The 19,186-nt window shown below is 35.6% G+C and overlaps 1 protein-coding gene across 1 annotated transcript in view; it reads left to right on the forward strand.

Annotated features, from left to right (window-relative positions):
- The first annotated feature begins 358 nt into the window (after positions 1-358).
- Positions 359-19,186, forward strand: part of LOC126367866 (piezo-type mechanosensitive ion channel component) — a 56,215-nt gene continuing 37,387 nt past the window's right edge. Inside the window, exons 1-5 of the mRNA XM_050011648.1 lie at positions 359-541; positions 1,229-1,300; positions 13,637-13,732; positions 17,143-17,354; positions 18,351-18,474. Of these exons, the coding sequence (XP_049867605.1) occupies positions 1,237-1,300; positions 13,637-13,732; positions 17,143-17,354; positions 18,351-18,474 (496 nt within the window). The 5' untranslated portion in view covers positions 359-541; positions 1,229-1,236. The remainder of the gene's footprint in view (positions 542-1,228; positions 1,301-13,636; positions 13,733-17,142; positions 17,355-18,350; positions 18,475-19,186) is intronic.

Raw genomic sequence — 19,186 nt, forward strand, 5'->3', positions numbered from 1 at the left:
TGAAAAATAAAACCGGTATTACACAAAAAAAAAACAAAATATATCGATATCGATATATTTTATTACACCATCAACCCTATAATGTTGCCATTGAAATTCATAGATTGGTAGAATGTTACTTTCAAAAATAAGACGAAGAGAAATGTAATTTCAGCGTAGGTTTACGTCTACAAACAGTACAAATCTGCATTGAGCCAGCTTTCAATCGGTACTGCTCTTTGAATTCGAAAGACAGTAAATTTAAAACTTTTTCATACAATTACATAAAAATCAAACTACCGTAGTTATTTGTTGTAGCAACATTTTGGTAGAATTCGATTATTCTGTTGACAGTTCGTATTTTCGGACAAGTGTCATCGCGGGCGTGGAGTGTGTTGTTTGTGTTTTTGTCCACTATAAAATCAGTTATGTCGTGAAATGTGCGAAAATAATGCGAATTTATTTTATAGAAATATACTTTCGAATTATGACTATAGATTGGATGTGGTTGTGTGCAAATGAAGTGACATAATTGATTTACCAGCGAAAAATCCAACTTCAGGTGCGTTCGTTATTCTATGATTTATATTTTTAAAGTTTGTAGGCGAGCGCTAAGACAAAATTATGCAAATGATTACCCGCTGGTGCTTCTGTTGGCAAGTTAAACTCGACGACAACTTTAATACTTCATGTACAATATACTTACGTTAAAATCAAGTCATAACCATATAGGCTTCCATATAGGTACATATTCCGATTTCTAAAAAAAAAGTTTTATATATCTACTGTAACTAAGCATACGTCGTGTTCTATTATACAAATAAAAAGCATATAAATCTGTCTCGAAAATCGAATTGTTGTTTTATACGAAATGTTTAAATTGTTAACATGAAGCAAAACTAGGTACTTGATGAAATGTTTTTGAGCATGCTGCAAATATAGGATTTCATTAAATAGAGAACCAGAATCGATTTGTGTATATCAAAGCATTATTTAAAAAACTGTTTTACTTTTTTCAAATAAAAACATATTTTCCCCAATTGACCCATTAGTTAAGTTACCCTCAAACTTAGACACTGTTAATAATTAAATTGAATTAGAATTTAGTTATATTTGGTAGATAGGTACATACTTTTAATATCGAAAAAGTGAATGCTAATTAGGTATCTTACTTGATGTTTTCATTTGTGATTTCTGTACTTAAGCAGGATTTTTTATCAGAAAATGTTTTGTTCTTTTTTTTTTTCAGGGAACACCATGACGAGCTACTACATTACATTGCTGTTGGTGCGCGTAGTGCTGCCAGGGGCTCTCCTGTTTAGTAAGTTCCTTCACCCGGTTAAAGTAATCTAACTAGATTCTTGTTGGAAGCAAACACTGACATGAAGTGAACATAGACATCATCCCTGTGAAAATAAATAATGATAGTGTAGTTTTTCGGATATTTGCAACATACCTAATCAACTTGACACTCAAAACAATGATTTTTTTTACTAGAGCTTTATTTTACCTATTTTTACATGATTTGAAGCATATTCTTGGCTTCTATGTATTGGCATTCTAATTATGTGCTTGCTTACAATGTTACTGTGCATTTTCCGGCAAACCGCGACAACTTTTGACGTCATGGTCTGATCTGGACCGGCGCGCGGTTTAGGTGCTTAATCGCGCCGCTTGCCGTCAAAATATTATGTATTCCATCCTCACTGCATTCAACTACCGAAATAAATCTGACGTCACCACGTGTCGAACACGTCGAAGCCAGGCACTTTTTGCGACGGCCTTTAATAGCTTTTATAGCGCCCATCTCAGTCTAATACCTGGCTGACCCGATTGTCGATATAACGCGTTTAATTTCAATTATACCTGCTCCGAACACAGGTTTCTGCAATATAATTCGTATACTGTTCTAAAAGAGCAATAGTTTTTGAGTTTTTTTTTTTTTTTTTTATTGTTAAATTGGTAAGTACAATTTTATTTCTTACAATATTAACCCACCAAACTGTTACGTTTGATGGCGAGATGCGCTTATCTAATAAACATAAATTTCTACTCACCTAGATAAATAATAAAATAGAAAAACCATAACAATCAAGGTAACTTACAATATATAAGGTCCAAGAAACCCATCGCTCAGCTTAGATGCCATAACTGAGCTATGTCATTTTCAATGGCAATTTTGAAATTAAGCATGGAAGCACAGTCGGCGTTATGTGCCAAGAAACTAAACATATTCAAAGTCTGTGGCGACTGGCGACGGTGACCACGCGTCGTCGCATTGCGGGGAAGGAGTAATGTGTCCTCCCGTGGGCGCGCCTGTTGTTTCTGGGCGCGTCCTCGCGATTCGTACTCTGACCCGATGACCGACATGCCGTGGCCTTGCCACCGGGCCCTTTGATGATACCGTGAAATTTGCATGCCGTTTGCCACACGCAACCTCACTGATCTGATTTACAATGTTAGCACAAAGATTTTTGATAACTGTCTTAAAAGTCGCGTGCCAAGACATAGCGGGAAATATGCAAATACGATATCGGATTTATTTAATGTACTGTAGAACTGTAAGGCTCCGTATTTTTAGTATAATACGACGGCTTTAGATGCGTCACAATTCGCAAAATAGAATGAAGTCGTAATTACTTTCATTTGTGATCTTCGCCCGACCTAACTGGGTAGGTACGTTGTAAAAGTGTGACAGACCTTTCTGAATGGTTTCCATCGTGATTCGCAAGGCAGGTTGAACGCTTGCTATACTCGTAAAGGACACACGTCCTGACCCTAATTCCCATATGGCCCATAAATCCGACAATTTGGAACATTACCTGCCCGGCCCTCTGTTTACAACTCCACCTAACGAATTACTATGTCGTTGACGCGCAAAATGGAATTTTCGTGTTCTGATTTTTGTACGCTTATACATTTTGTTGATAAATCGTAGGTATCGTAGCAAGACGATGATTTTCGGAGTAAGCGATATACATTATACTTACATCAATAAATTACTTAGTTTTTCTTACATATAGCATGAACACTACATTTATAAATCACTTTCTTACCGGAACGTATGGTATTACGTGTAACGAAATTGCGTATGATATAATTAGTACCTAGACTTAAATACTGTACTTATTCAGGTTTTGTCGAGGTCGTCAACGAAATGCCGTTTATTTAAATATAAATCACATAAGTCACAAGCTAAAGGTATAATCAAGGAAAGTGAGAGTCACTATAAGTAACAAGGCGACATTTGAAACAAGTTTCACGATATCGAAGTGGTAGGTATATTATATTTCTTATTCTGTAGAGAAATACAGTATTACATACCGGGGTAAGCAGAGACTATGGAATTCCATTTGCTTCGATCCTAACACACTTCTCTTGTTTCCTCCACAATCATCAATCGTTTCATACACGCACGCCGGTTCAGAGTAGATCGTACTAAACCTTTTCTTTGGTCCATTACAAAGGTAAGAAAAGATAAGGTAAGTATTACAAAGGTAGTATATTATATTCTTCTTATCGTTCTATCGTGAAGACGTAATTAAATTGATTAGTGGCCGTGAAACAGCTGGACATACCTGCGAGCTCACTCAATGCTTTTATGTCTCAGATTGTTAGTTATGAGAAATAAGAACCAACTTTAAACTGTATTCTAGACTATCGCTAGTATCTAGACATAGATTAGTATCGTTATACAATAACTACATACTTATCTGATTATGACTACACTACACACATGCAAGCACCTAGGTAGTTGTACTTAGTACTTGTACTTGCACACGATAGATATTTACACTTTTATTTAACGACTCTGCAAGAGATCTTTAATATGTGTATTTAATATCTGTATTTATTTATTAATAAATAAATAAATAAATCTGTATTCTTTATTCAATAAATAACTAACTAAATATGTAGATACTGAATCTATTGTTTTTAATTAAGAAGTAAAAGGAAGATAATCTAAACTGACTCTAAATACTCTACTTTTTCCATAGTTTCATTCATAGCAACCATTTAGCTTACTGCACGGCTTTTAACACAAAAAATCGTGTGTAAACCTACTTACCCGTACGGTATTCATTCATCATTCACCTACCCTGATACGCAGTAGGTCTCACGATGTCCTACGTCTGTAAAAGACAAATATATGTAGCGTTATTACCAGGTGACCTTTTTTTACCGGAGACTGAGAAGTGACCGAAACCATCGCTATTATGAAGTAGTCCCTTAGTCTTGACCCTGCAAATATATCGAACTAAAACACAAAAAAAATCAACTTGAAACGTCAAACTAAGCCGGCTGTGAAAGTCCACGTGAGTACATTACAGAGTGGCGTGAGACCGCGATGTTTGCCCAACTAATGGGCCGCGCCCGGTTCGCGAAACGCCATTAATTAAACCTTCCGACCCTTCGACGCCGAATGTCGCCGACTCTCAGACTTCGATTGCCTGCCTCGCCAAATCTACTCGATACCTTCTTTCACCTTTGTAGTATGTACTGTTAGGAATCTCAGCTAAGGGTGCTTAGCTTTGTTATTGTTTCGTTTAGCTCAGATAAACAATCAGAACGCCTCTAGTTTCCAGTACGGACGAATTCAGAGTTAACCTTAACTATTTCAAATAACGACTTAATTATTACTTGCATCACCAATAAAGAGAAACGAACGTTTATACTTACGAATACCCTTGACTTCGATCTGCCATACATTTACGATCGGTTTAACATCCGAAAATGTAAGCAAGTTCGCTCTCTCTTCCATATTATTATAAAAATTTGAACATTTGTTACGAGGCTTTCTACGAAATATCCAGTAGTAGATGGGGTTCATAAAGCGTCAATTACGTGGGTGGGTGTTGTGGTTATGGATCATAAAACGCTTTGAAACGGATACATAGCGTGAGTTCGATGAAAACTTGTTTTTACACCTATACTAGTATGATAACGCGGCGGTCGCCAAAATATGTTACTATCCTTGACCTTTGCAATCAGTCACAGTGTGTGCAAATCTTTTGTCCAATTAGCAGGTGAAAATATGATATTACCCAGATATTACCTATTCAAAGTATTCTATTAAAGCCATGCTATGTATTAGCCTCGCCAAGTCGCCATAGACTTTCGAATTAAGTATTCTTGAGTGATAAGAGTGTGATAGGTTGAAAATAACTGCTCTGAAGGTAATTACACACAAGGTAATTAAAGAAAATTATGAGCTGATAGAGCGATAAATTAAATTAGTTCTGCTATTGATGGGCCATTTACTACAGCCTGACATCCTGCGTCTATTTTGCAAATGCATCTGATGGATAGGCTGGACACTATTGTACCCGGGCTTACTTCCTCTTAGTTTATTAAGCCATTAAATAAAATATTAAAAAAACCGAAAGCAGCGGTAATGGAATAAGAAATTTAATTACAAAGTAAGCATGACGCTATAGTAAACTAATCACGCGAAGCTTTCATTTCTGTTTGTATGTATTATAGTCAAACGAGGATATTCGCGAACACTCCCTCGCGGCGTAATCGCTCACATAGCACGCACAGCTCCCTTGCCCGCCATATCCACCGCATTGCCACTTAATTACATATAAATCCGCCACTTAGCCGTATTAAAAACGAAATCAATTCCACGAAACAACAAAATCAACAGCAGACCTTGCATTATGGGCGGGATAGTGAATTAATTAGCGAAAACATCGTATTCTAACCTGAATGTGTGTTTCATTAGTCTAATAGCGACTCTACAACTAATCTTAATTTGGCCTAACATTTGCAATTCATTATGTCATATTTACGAAGTTCCTTGCTAATTTTGCTGTGCCATTGAACCGTAATGTTGGCAATGGTTGCCTCTTTATTTTGTTTTTTAAAACACTTTTTTAGTATAGTCGCTGACTGGCAGTACAGGAAATAGTATCAGATGATGTCATTCTACACTTAACTTTTGGTTAAAAACATTACAACAACTTTGTAATTGTTTTATGGGAATCGTGTTTAATGTTATGAACGTTGGCTACATTTCTTGTGATTGGTTGACCCTTTGTTGGTCTTAATGTAAACGACAAAAGGTTAATGGTCATTAATATTTTAATTGAAAATCTTGATGATAGATTACGAATGTAGTTCAGTTCATAAGATATTGGCCCCGATTCCTGCAGACACCTAATTTAATTTTAAGTTATACCTGTCATTTTCTTATCCGCCGAAAAGGAAAGGGACAGATACATAATTGAGAAATATTACTTTTAAAATCAATGAATAAACCGGGCGAATGAAATAGGCATCTCGCTGATATGCAACCCGTTTGACGTGTGCTATCAACTTAACTCTGTCGGCCTGTTGGCCAATGTAAAATTTTGAGATGGTTGTTTAAATTTTTGCATAAAATTGACGCGTATTCCATAAATTTTATGCCCGTCGATTATCCGTCCCTTTCTTTTTCGGCGAATAAGAAAATGACAGGTATAACTTAAAAAAAAATTAGACGGTGTGTGATGGAATCTACACCATTATGTCCACGAGAAACATTAGACAGATAAAGATGAAACAGTTTGTCGTTATAAATAACAACTGTCGTTATAAATAATTTACTAAAATACTATTTATAAATTAATATGAAATGTATTTAAAAGTGATTGTGGTTAAAAACATAATACTTATAAAATATTCAAATATTGATATTGGTCTGGTCAGTAGTCGCGACAGGCGGCGTGTATCACATTTGGCGGTAGGCATGCAATGCCTTATCAGGCGGGTGATTCACAAGGTCGCACCACAGTTCAACTGGTTAACTGCCAACCTACATTAACAATGATCTCATCATATACCGGCTCATTATTTTTTCACTCGAATTCGGCTATAATTTATCGATTTACACTTAATTTTAAACATATGAATAAACACTTGTAAGTTTTTCTTTATCGCTTCGTTTCATTACCACCTTACATAATTGAAGTATCTAACTAATCACCTATATAAACATTAATAATTTTAGACTTTATATTTTGGTCGATCTTTGTACCGGATGATGAAACCGATTTTTATATCTTCATCCGTGACGATCCGAATCCAGATTTTTTTATTTAGAGTCGATCTTTTTTATGCGTGCATGGAACGTTTCTGTGAACAATCTAGGTAGTATATAACCTATAAACTTTTTTTACATACACTTGTACTACTTAGAGACTCTTGTTGCTAATAGACAAACCTAATGAGGATCCTCCTTCAACTATAATTGCGTGGCAGTAAATGTCGTGACCGTTCTATTTCGGAAGTGAATTCCCCATTAATTATTTTGAACATCCGCATGTTCAAATTAAATCAGTATTTCAAAATATCTGGGCTTTTTTATTAGGGATATTCCCAGACAGTATAAAGGTCATTGAACGTAAAAAAAAGTTAAAAACTAATTCAACAACTGAAAAGTCGCCCTCTGAAAAGTATGAAATAAGAAAATGTTTCTGTGACATTCTTCAGAATAGTAATCTTTAGGAGATATCCGTGGTCATATGCCAATCTATCTTAAGAGTTTTCTTACAGTGACATACGATAGCATAACAATTATGGTGTAGGGTCCTTCACATAATGATACGCTTTATGTCACTCACTATTTTTATATTTCCAGCCCTTATCCATTATTATCAGCTTTTCTTATAACATTCGCATAATAGCAAGTGACAGAAAAGCTTTACATACTTATTTTACAGATGATTTCTATTACATTGTACTGAATGACTTATAAATAATAATATATGTAGCACAAAGTAATAAATAGTCAAATAAACTGTAAGTTCAGTGATGTGGATCGTGTTGGCAAACTGTTAATATTAATATCACCAACGCATGGCTGATATTATTAGCCGGTCTACTTTAAATATGTTTTAGAATCGCAGTGGGTTTGTTTATAATGTTTTTCACGCAGACATTCACGTCTGTCACGTCTCGTAAACAGGTCGTCCCGTAAAATGTGCATCACATTCTGTTAGGTTATAAACGTAACTACGTATATAATAATACCTAATAATATTTTTTTATTCGAAAAAAAACTTACAACTGTTTACATAAAACCAGGTTCAGACGGAGTATTGGTATATATTTTAACTGTCATTTGACATTCTTACAAGATTAGCTATAACTCCTGTACTAGGGTAAATCCCGGGTAATATAAACTGTATAATAAAACTGTAAAAAGTAAGTACCTCAGGGCTTTTGACAATCTATAAAAGATCCCAAATATCTGGAATTAGATGTACATTTTTTTATTATATACTTACCTAATTGATTCATACTGTTTACGATGCCTGAAGGGAGTTCTGTGTCTTGCAATGAGAGGTATATAAGCTCTTATTGTTTGTATTTACGAGACATTCTGTATTAAGTACAGTAGCAATTGGCCACGACAAAGTACGTTTATTTAGCTACGTTTGTGGTTAATTACATCATTATGCATTTTTGAGTTATGAACACATTTTGCCTAACGTAAAACAATATCCTTGTTCTTTTAACCTTTTTGTTCGTTTGCTACAAATTAGTGGTATTATCATTATCAATATCAACTGTTCCAGTATAATTACCTTTCTATTTAGTATGCTAGGTCTTCCTTGAAGCTGCCGATCTGTTATTTTGAAGAAGCCGTTGTATTACAATTAAAGTTTATTTATGTTTTATATTTTATATTTAGAATACGTTACGTAAATTGGCTCGTATTCGTGTAAAGTTTCAATCTAAATACGTTTATTTCGCTCAAACGTTGTCGAGTTAGAAATTCGACTTATTTTTAGTTTGTTTTTGTGTCAGCGCATGTATTCCAGCTGCTATTGTACCAGTTTCCGATGAACGGATGACAGAATCGTTGCGATCCTTCCTTTTTTCCTCGAACAATGATTGACGTTTGTATGTGCATATTTTATAACCAAACGTTTCCTTTGATGCACTCGAGAAAGACTTTCCAAGAACGCTTCTAAAGGGTTTTATGGGGGTCTTTATGCGTCAACTGTACTTTTCTGCTTCGATTTATCGATAAGCGTCGCGACTTTTTTTTAGATATAAGATAGTTTATGAGTAGTATAGTCGGCTGCACCCTAACATTATTAGATCAATGCTCTTACTCTACGTAGTTCCGTCGTCATCAAGGTTTGGCTGTATGAGAAACAGATGCGTCTGCTGACCATCATTACAGTGACGTCACAAGGTTAACTCAATATTATGGCGTTAGCTTGACACGGTTATACAAGTATCATTATCTGTGTAATCAACGTGTCGTGCTCATACAATATAGAGATAACGTGTATCGATTTTATCCATATTTGTTCTCTTATGCTAAAAGCCTTTTTACGATAAACGCCGAATGGTGTTAAAGCTCTTTTACATTTGTATTACAAATTTGTCTGTCTGCTTACTGTATCTAATAATAAAACACGACAAGATTAAATGAGGTCAAAAGATTTTGGATTGCTTCATAATTATCAAGCTAGAGAAGTGAACGTGAAGACATATTATTTAACATAATTAAACAAAATTCGTAACTTAGCGATTGGTTTTACTTATTTATAAGCTGTACGCCGCAAAGGATGAGTACGAGTGTTTTACCTAAAGTTTTAGATCGTTTTGCTGGTCTGCTACTATTGCTGACAAATGAACATTAAACGTAGATGAAATAAACTTACAGCAATATTCACCTACTATAAAACAAAAAGTTTATCATTGTCTGGCCTAGATTTTGTTGGGTTCGTAAATTACATTAGGCTTCATTCGTTCCGTTATCTGCTACAAATATTATTACACTTATGATATACTATCAGAACTGTTTATTTTATATACAAAAACATAAACACAGGCCAATGGAGAACTTTACTACTTTTAGAAACTATCTATAATTTTCGTGCTATTGTTTTCTGTCGAAAGTTTTTTAGCATTTACAACTGTAGGTCTTTTACAATCATATATGCCTTTTCTAAAAGTGTGGGCAATGCTCCAATGCCCACTGCCCCCTAACTTACAGATCAGATTTATGTAGGACAAACTGTCTTCTGACTCGTAAGATACTCAGGTTGTCTATCTCATGCAGACAGTTCTCATGATATCAGAAAGTGATTCATGTATTGGCACCTCTTGCAATTAGCTACTTTTCCGTGAACGTGTACCGACGTCTTATCTTCCAATTATTCTTTCAATTATCATAGTAATGTGATGATGTGGGTCTAAATGGGCTGCATTATGTATGCAGCGGCTGGCCAGTCCTATGTCTAATGTGACCCTGAGGACATAGTGCATGTATGGCGTTTCACATTCAGATCTAATTAGACATAACGATGCAGCACAGAAGTATTAACCTCTTCTAGAGTAATTTGAGGAGTGGCATTAAGTAAAGGTCAGCAATTTGCACTTGGTACTTGGCGCCTCTAATGTGTGTAATATTGAAGTTCAAGTAGTTTAAGACGTACTTTATGTGCTATCAAAGTATCAAGTGCAGGGAAGATTCTGATTGCGACAAACTCAGAGGTCTAATAAACCTTTCGTCGAGATCTACACGTCAACAACAGCTACTATTACATTACTACTACTTATCGTGTGGGTTATAAGGTGGAATACTATTAAATTAATTCCTTTATAAATCAGGCACACTAGCATTAGCATTTTGGAAACTTTCCCAAATATAATAATTACCTTTAAATAATGGATTTTGCATACGAAAAAGTTGAGGAAATGAAAATAAAATCATGGGTTGAAAGACCTCTGCATTCCGTCGCTCGTAGCTGGCAACTATCCCAGTCTTCATCGATTGAATCTAAATGTTCTTAATTTCCCTACTCTGATGTAGACACGTTGTTTACTATTGTAACATTGATAACTCGTACATCAAGGATAAAATTCAATATAAGTTGTTCAACATTGAATAATTAATTATGTACATTGAGGCCCTTCTTCATACAATCCATCTCTTTTAACTTGTTGACTTTCGTATCTTATCATTGTCCCGTTTTCGGCATAACTTTAAACATTATGATTAGGTATACTTATTGGGTGATTGTATGGTGTGTGCTTAAGATCCCATCCGTCCAAAGACACAGAATATATTCCTTTTTACTATTAAATAGGTACATGTTTTGTACGGTCAAGAGTACTAATATGTATACACTTTGAAACCATGTCACATTAACTTTTTTGACAAATTAAACCGTAAGTCTCATTAAATGTCAAATTTGATAGTGCGACAGGGTTCTAAAGTGGGTACATGATATTGCTCATGACTGTACCCAAGCACTAAGCAAGGCATACATAGATAGTAGCCAAGATATACCTACACCAGCTGTAGATGTGAGACTAGAAATATTCGGTATCTTCCAACGATTTCTACAATATAGAGATTGACTCTGTATAGTGTTATGTACACAAGTACACACGTATGTTGTTTTTCTATTTGAATATTGATTAAAACCTGTTGTATTCCATCCTCTTCACATATTAATGTGAAATCGCAACGGGTAACAAGACGTTTTAGAAAACCCTGAGTGCCATGCATGAGAAACTGTTCAAATGTTTCTTAGATAAGGAGGTGAGTCAGGTACGTGTAAATAGTAAGAATATTTTTGTCGTAATAAACGTAGGTACCTATTGCGCGACTGGTTAGCGCCTATAAGCATCTAATTAATTAATTCTGTATACCTATGCAGCTGACAAAAAAGTGTGTGTAAAATGCGTTTCACAAATATTGACATTCTTGTATGATGACAACGTGTAGTGAATCAAGGGAGTTCTTTGTAACTGGAATGGCATCTCCAAGAATATCTTGATGAATGAACTTTGTAGCCATGATTAGACATCCTTACATGTAGGTATATGTATAAGTATTAAAATAAATATCCTACCGAAATATGGTGAATTCGAAGTGTACAAAACGTAACTTCTCGATCTTGCCTCTAACGAATGGGTTCTTATCATTACCAACACCAGATTAAGGTTACATCATAAGTTAAATTTGAAAATTAGGACGTTGTCCATTTCTTGTTTCCTGTCACATCCTTTGAGACGCCTCTTGCGATTGCGACATTTTACAGGAAGTGTGGGAGTAACATTTTTGCTGGCAGTCTTGTATCAGACTGTGTATTTAACATACATACTCGTACCTACATAGTATAGTTATTCTTAGATAATTGATAGCTGTCTGTCTCCGCAACGTGAAAGAATAAAGGCGGTGAGGTGCGAGACGGCGGCACGGTGAAATGGGGCGAAATACAAAACATACCGTGTGGAACAAATCCCCACGGCGAAATGTTAGTGTGACATTTTGTCGCGACCGCTTCGCGACGCGCAGTCATTTTTGCTACTTACTTGTTAGTTTTTATGAACCATCCAACACTCCTAAAGCCTTTTAAAGTGGTTTCCACGTTTATATAGGCCAATGGATCTAAGTTGCCGTTTAGCTGTTTGTATGCATGAAACAGAAGGTCGATTTCTCTTTGAATAGAACTTCTATGAGACGGGGCAGGCATCGCCGAAAATTTTACCATACAAATGTCAAAATGCTAGTCAAAAAATCCGTTTAAATTCAGTAGCTTTTGCCTTTGATAGACTGGAATGGAAAATGATACACCGACAAGACCGTGGCTATTAAATTAATGATGATGAGCTTTCGCCCAATTTTGCCATGACAGATGTCAAACCGGTGGCGATGATAGTTTTCATACAAAATGGATTAGACACTCAAATCTATTATGTTCTTTAATCTAAGTTTGTACATGTACTTTGACCTGACTGTACAAAATACTGTATTAAGCAGTTGCGTATATTGTAATTACAATACCATAATATGAAGATTAGATGGTTCTAGATGATATAACGAACTGGCAACTAGATTTTTATATTATTTACATTATTCATGGTCTTAATTTCAATCCTTGTTTAAGCTTGGTGCAATGTTTATGTTTATTTCTGTGGTGTTCACGCAATCACCGCGGAATTGGAAACAATAACTTATAGTTTATCGTATCTGAGTATAGCGATATGTTATTTTAGCTTGAGAGCGGTTTCGAAAGTGTGTGGTTCGTTGCTGTAAATATTTTCGACTAACACCGACAGTGAACGGGCTTTGAATAAACATTCGGGATTATTAATTCCAAATGGAAGCTTGGTCAAGGCCTGTAATACATAACGCCACTGAACCGGCAGTCCATAAGGCAGCTGAAGTCCTATTAGAAACGTGTAGTGATTTATTGTCTCTTTCACTACTGAGTATTTCTTCACCTATTGTTTTTTCCTGTCCTTGTCGCATGTTTTTGTGGGCAGTCACGAAGGTCTGAGATCAGCTTAAACTATCAATTTTGAAGTGCCTCTGAATTAATCAAATAATTGTTCTGTGTCTACGATCTGTCAAGGAAACAAATTAATCATTTAGTCTTTTAAATATATTTATTTGCCTATTAAAAAATATGGGCTTTGCAAAGGTATTTGAGCGCATATACATATATATTTTAACGAGTTTACATGAACACACCTACATGATTATAAATATTTATTATGTACGTACCTATACTTTACACATTTTAACATAATATTATACTCATAATACTAACTGTAAAGCCGAATAAATGCTTTAAACAGTTATCATTACGAATCATGTGCCTTACATTGTATTAACGATATGGTTTTTCTTTTCCAGGTATAGCACTTCGACCTTTCGGCCTCTCCATGGTATATCTCCTGCTGTACTTAATAGCACCCCTACCACAAGTACCAACGGCAAGCACAGTAACCGGTAAGAATTTTGAAATTTCCTTAATTATTTCATGCTAAATGTCAGCTTGACGATTGGCAAACTTATCAGTGAATTATGTACTGATGTTGTTTACTAATTTTACAATACAATACAAAAACGCTTTATTGCACATATAAACACAACACTCAAAACAAATACATGTGTCAATCAGTTGGCGGCCTTATTGCTAAATAGCAATTTCTTCCAGGCAACCTGTCTAGTAAACCTGTAAGTGCTAACACAGTTTTTTAAAGTTAAATAACATATCATAGCATTACGCTTGTATCCCCCGAAAGGGTCTTCTTCTTATCGTGTGGGTTGTGAGGTGGAATACCAGCCTCATCAACCTTGGTGTCAGGGTTATGATTGAGCCGCCAAAGGCCCCTGACATGGCTCATATAACGAAAAAAGGTATATCGTACACACACTCCTCGCCAGTTATGATTAAGTCTCATGTCATAGAGAGCGAGCTTATTGCCATTAACCAAAACCTGGAAACCACGTGATATCAGTTATCTGTAATCCAAACATGAATTCAAACTCATAAAGTCGAAATTAGTGGTTTAGAAGCAATGAGGTTAACCAAATAACATTATACATCAATGTTTTATGTAAGTTACGCATTCTCTTATCACGGATTCTAGATCATGGCTATCACTAATATTTATACGTTAGTAGGTGTTAAAGATCCAACTAATATATGTGTTAATGTTTCACGTGTATAAACTTCTATTTTAAGTGAACTTATTGTTTACATTTACAAATCGCGCACGATTGCATAAGTAGTACATTACAGTATTGGGGTCGCAACGCTTTATCTGAAACGACTTGGGGTCAGTAACAGAAACGTACTGAGCTGATATTGTTGAAAGTGTGTCCTCTATGCTGAAGTTGGAGCGAATAAAATACGTAGTACACGTTCAGCTGCAAGTATTCCCGGGCATGATGTATAATCCGCCATCCGACACAGGGATTGAGTCCTTTCTAACACGTTGGACAATTGTTATGGCCGATACGCTGATCTCTTGTCACCATAAGGCTCATCATATCTATCTTAGGATTTGGTATCAGCATATACATGATGAAAACTGAGGAATGATTATGATTCTGAGTTGATATCAAGTGAATGAATGGAACGGAAAATAATTTAAAAAAAACACACTAAAATTTCATGAATTTTCCGACAGGAAAATTTGAAAATAGTGATATAATGGAAAACGTTTAAAAATCCACTAGATATTAACTCAAAATCATGATCTGAATCAACCCCTTTAGTATTCGTAACGATGTTACTAACACTCTGTATACATGCATAGATTTATAGAGCCACAACCAATCAAAGATAACTTGCAGCCCCTGTTGATAGGAAGTCCTAAGATATGATGAAACTTGATAAAGATACTCCCGAGTCTAATTACTAATTAGGATTACACAGACCTACTTGGACATAAAGACTCTAGCACATTAATAATTATTGATTAATGTTGCAATTAGCCATAACCTCTAGAATCAAGTTACTGCTTCTGATCGGTTTTAATTACCTCTTCGCGTGGAAAATAATCGAATGTAAAATCGTGGTGTAATGGTTAACACGGTCGTCCCGGCTTGACAAGAGCTGCGGATTCAAGTTCCGTCCGAATCAGACTTTTTGGATTTGATTTTCTCTTTACTCGCAAGAGACCCCGAATAAATACTGCATCCCAATTCATACATCCTTAGTTCGTGTTACTATTATGTTTCTGCTCTACCTTTGAGGTGTAAATTATTCTTTATCGATGTTTACATTTCACGAATCACAATCAATTGTATAATGAAATAAAGAAGTTACTCATTGCAGTTCTACATTGGTTTAATATGGAACGCTGGTCTCAATCGGTACTAACCTAAGTCGGGACTGATGGAATGTTTCGGATTACTTTTCAGTTCGACGCTTGATATTTTTCAAACATGTTAATTTGAAATAATACAATAATTGTACAAATAAAATTTACTCAGTCTTATAATAACAGTGTTGTAACTTGTAAGAGATTCAAGTCTGACGTCGTATTAAATAAATCTCTAAAGGCCTTTTAAAAAGTTCCTAGTAGATTCCTATAATTGAAGGTCAAGTATCATTTATCAAATTATAACCATTAGAATAATCAAGTCGAGCTGACAGCTGTCTAAAATCTGTTACCAACAATTTGACTAATATTTGCATATTTTTATTCGATGAGAGCTTATGTAATGTGGATAATTAAGATTTTATTTAATAAACGGTTTCTAGTCTCGCAACGGGCTAACAGATTGAATAAAAACTATACTACAAACTACACTACACAAACTACACTATACTATAAACTATACTGTATTAAAATAATATTTGTGTTTCATGTAATTCTTCCTATTCTTATTTTTATCAATTTGCCCTGGGTGTACCTAATCGTATTTTTACGGCCCTGTTTTGCATTGATTAATATTAGACCTTATTATAATATCAATACTTACCCAATCGTTTCATCGACGTAAGGTACTTTAGATCTTTGTGATAAATAAATTGCTCTCAGTTCATTCAATAGATTAATCAATTGTTTAACCATAAACAGCTCTGGGATGTAAAATCGCAATAAACTGCAACGCAAGTAATTCATCAATTTATTGCTTTCTCGTAGTATGTTTAGGATACTATCGCAAGGCCAAAGAGTTGTCATTTTTTTATTGATAAAACATGAACATAATACCTTAAACGCTAAGGAACATGGATCTGTCTCAACGCACTTTAAACATCGGTCAGTGTAGTACGTGGTAGTGTTAATACGTAGTTTCTGCCTAGAATAGTAGAAAGACCTCTTTCTTCTATTCCGTGTGCCTATCCGTGCTTAGTTACGAAAAGCGTGATATTATGTTTTTTTTTAAAAACGTAACTTTACAAGCCTGTCCAAGTCCATCACTAAGTAGAAAATAAGATCTTAGAATGCAACTGAGTCATATTAGAAATTAGTATATAGAACATAGACTTTATAGAGATTATAGCAGCCTGAATGAATGCCCATAAAGTATAGTTGTATAAAGTAAGAGTCTTCTTCTCTCGTGTGGGTTGTGAGGTGAATGACCGACTTTATCTACTGTCTCTCCCTCTTTTTGAGACTTTATCTACTGTCACTTGATGGTAGTAAGAGTAAATGACACATACATACACATACATAAACTAACACCTATTTCTCACCGGGGTAAGCAGAGACTATGGAATTCCATTAGCTCCGATGCTGACATACTTCTCTTGCTTCCTCTACATTCATCTATCGTTTCATACACAAACGCCGGTGCAGAGTAGATCGCACTGAAGCTTTTCTAAGGACATCTCCAATTTCGTCTATGTATGTCCGTTTAGGTCTCCAGTGAATGCAAAACATAATAGAAATGTGTTTCAGGTTTCCGCGGCAAGTTCCTGCTGTTAACATTGGTGTCGTCGATCCTACTGCTGCTCTCGCACGTGGTATGGCACACGGTACTGGCGGCGTTCGCTCCGTATGGAACGCTGCTGGACGAGCACCACCTGCTGCGGAAGATAGGCCTCAACCTCGGCCTCGTCTCTTACAGCAGCATCGACCCGCTCATGGCCGTCCACTACATCGCTCCTGAGGTAAGCGTCAATTGTTATGATAAGAAATATACATATATAACGGTAAAGTTCGGTAAGGTGTGGGGTACTTAGTTCATCTTACGATGGATGTACCTGTGGATATCCCTATTGAGATATAGTCGTGAGCTTATTACTTATTGGCGGGGCTGAGCTGATATTAAAAGGGGAGAAAAATCTTTGAAATACAGTTGTCCCCCTCTTCGAACGGTCATCCTCATTATTATAATAAGAAAGAAAGAAACAACCTACTATCGCGAGGTTTGAATGCGAGGATTGACCACGTGGTTGTGCTCTATTTGCGTATATAGGAACGCTTCATTCGAAACGGAGCGGGACTGGAGATCCCGATTACCTGTCGATTGCTGAATCCTTCTCCGGTGTAAACAGATACATATGGTTAACTATTGCACCTAATTAACACGTAAACGACTATGTATGTAATCATTATTAGGTATGTACCTACTATGATGTACAACAGTAATATATTTTAAAACAATAGTAATTCTCGCGATCTTATCGAGGTTAATATGTATTTTAATTGTGCATCTGGAACGTTAGTAAGGAAAACTATATTAAGAAGTTATAAATAGCACTTAAGAATATTTTAAAATGACAAGAGTTAACTTAATTTTATTTCATTTAAATTTGCTACTTACCTATATGTAACTATTTGGCAGCAAGGAGATTCAACGTCCTAGGAATGCACAGATACTTCTTTTAATGGGTAAACTAAGTAAAATATAAAATTATTAATAAAAAAATACAAAATTTCAATCACATGTTACTAATAATGAATGGAAATATTTATTTTCCATTACAAACGTGGTGTTTGTCTTTACGAATGGATCTTTTCTTGTTTTGATAGCAGTGGAGGAGTATGCTCCTTACCTCCTTTGGTTGATTGAGGGGAGGCCTGTGCCGAGCTACGAATAAACGAGCAGTGGGATGTATATAGGCTGTTTATGTATGTATGCCGAACGGTTGTTTTGTTTTCAGCTGTTTATGACCGGTACATCTGTGGTGGTGTTCGTGGCAACCAAGAGACTCCTAACAACGAAGGCCGGAGAGACGCCCAAGAAAGATGACAAATATCAAAAGTTTCCTCTTCTTACGTCTACTGGTACGTATAAGTTCCAAAAATGTTTTTCATTTGACTGATAAGGTTTAGAATTTGCAGGTGCTAAGGAGTAAGTATCTAAAATTGAAGCCAGAGCCAGAAATGATCAGTTGACAACTTGCTGTCACTTTTGATATGAAGTCGTGAGATGGACATAAATTTTACGGTGACAAGTGATCAGCTTGACAACAGCTGCGGGTTCAAGTTCCATCTGAGTCAGTATTTTCGATTTAATTTCCTCCTTGTCATCAGACCATCGTCCATTATTACCATTATGGTTCATCATATAGAAAGAACACTACTTTTCTATCAGTTTTTACGAAATACCCTGAAAGATAAGCAGCTAAATGCGATATATTATGTCTTTTATTCGCTGCTAATTTAGCAACCTTCCGAGGAGCAGCGTGGTGGAGGATGCTCTATACCATGGTATAAGAAAACCAGGTATGCTCAAAACTGGCAGCTAACATTTCAAGGTTAGCCCAGCTGACGTCATACCGTACTGCGTTGCCATTTCGTAAAAAATAAATTACCCACGACCAATGTTTTTATATTTACTTTGCAAGAAAATTTTAACTTTTAGTAAAAGAAAAAGATTTACTTGCAGTTTAATGATTTTTATATATGTGACAAGGAATATTAAATTAAATACATTAGTCGGTAATTCGCTTAATTTTCAATAATAAAATTTACGTCCTTGGAATATGGGAGATAC

Source organism: Pectinophora gossypiella, chromosome 1 (assembly GCF_024362695.1).
Source record: "Pectinophora gossypiella chromosome 1, ilPecGoss1.1, whole genome shotgun sequence".
NCBI lineage: Eukaryota > Metazoa > Arthropoda > Insecta > Lepidoptera > Gelechiidae > Pectinophora > Pectinophora gossypiella.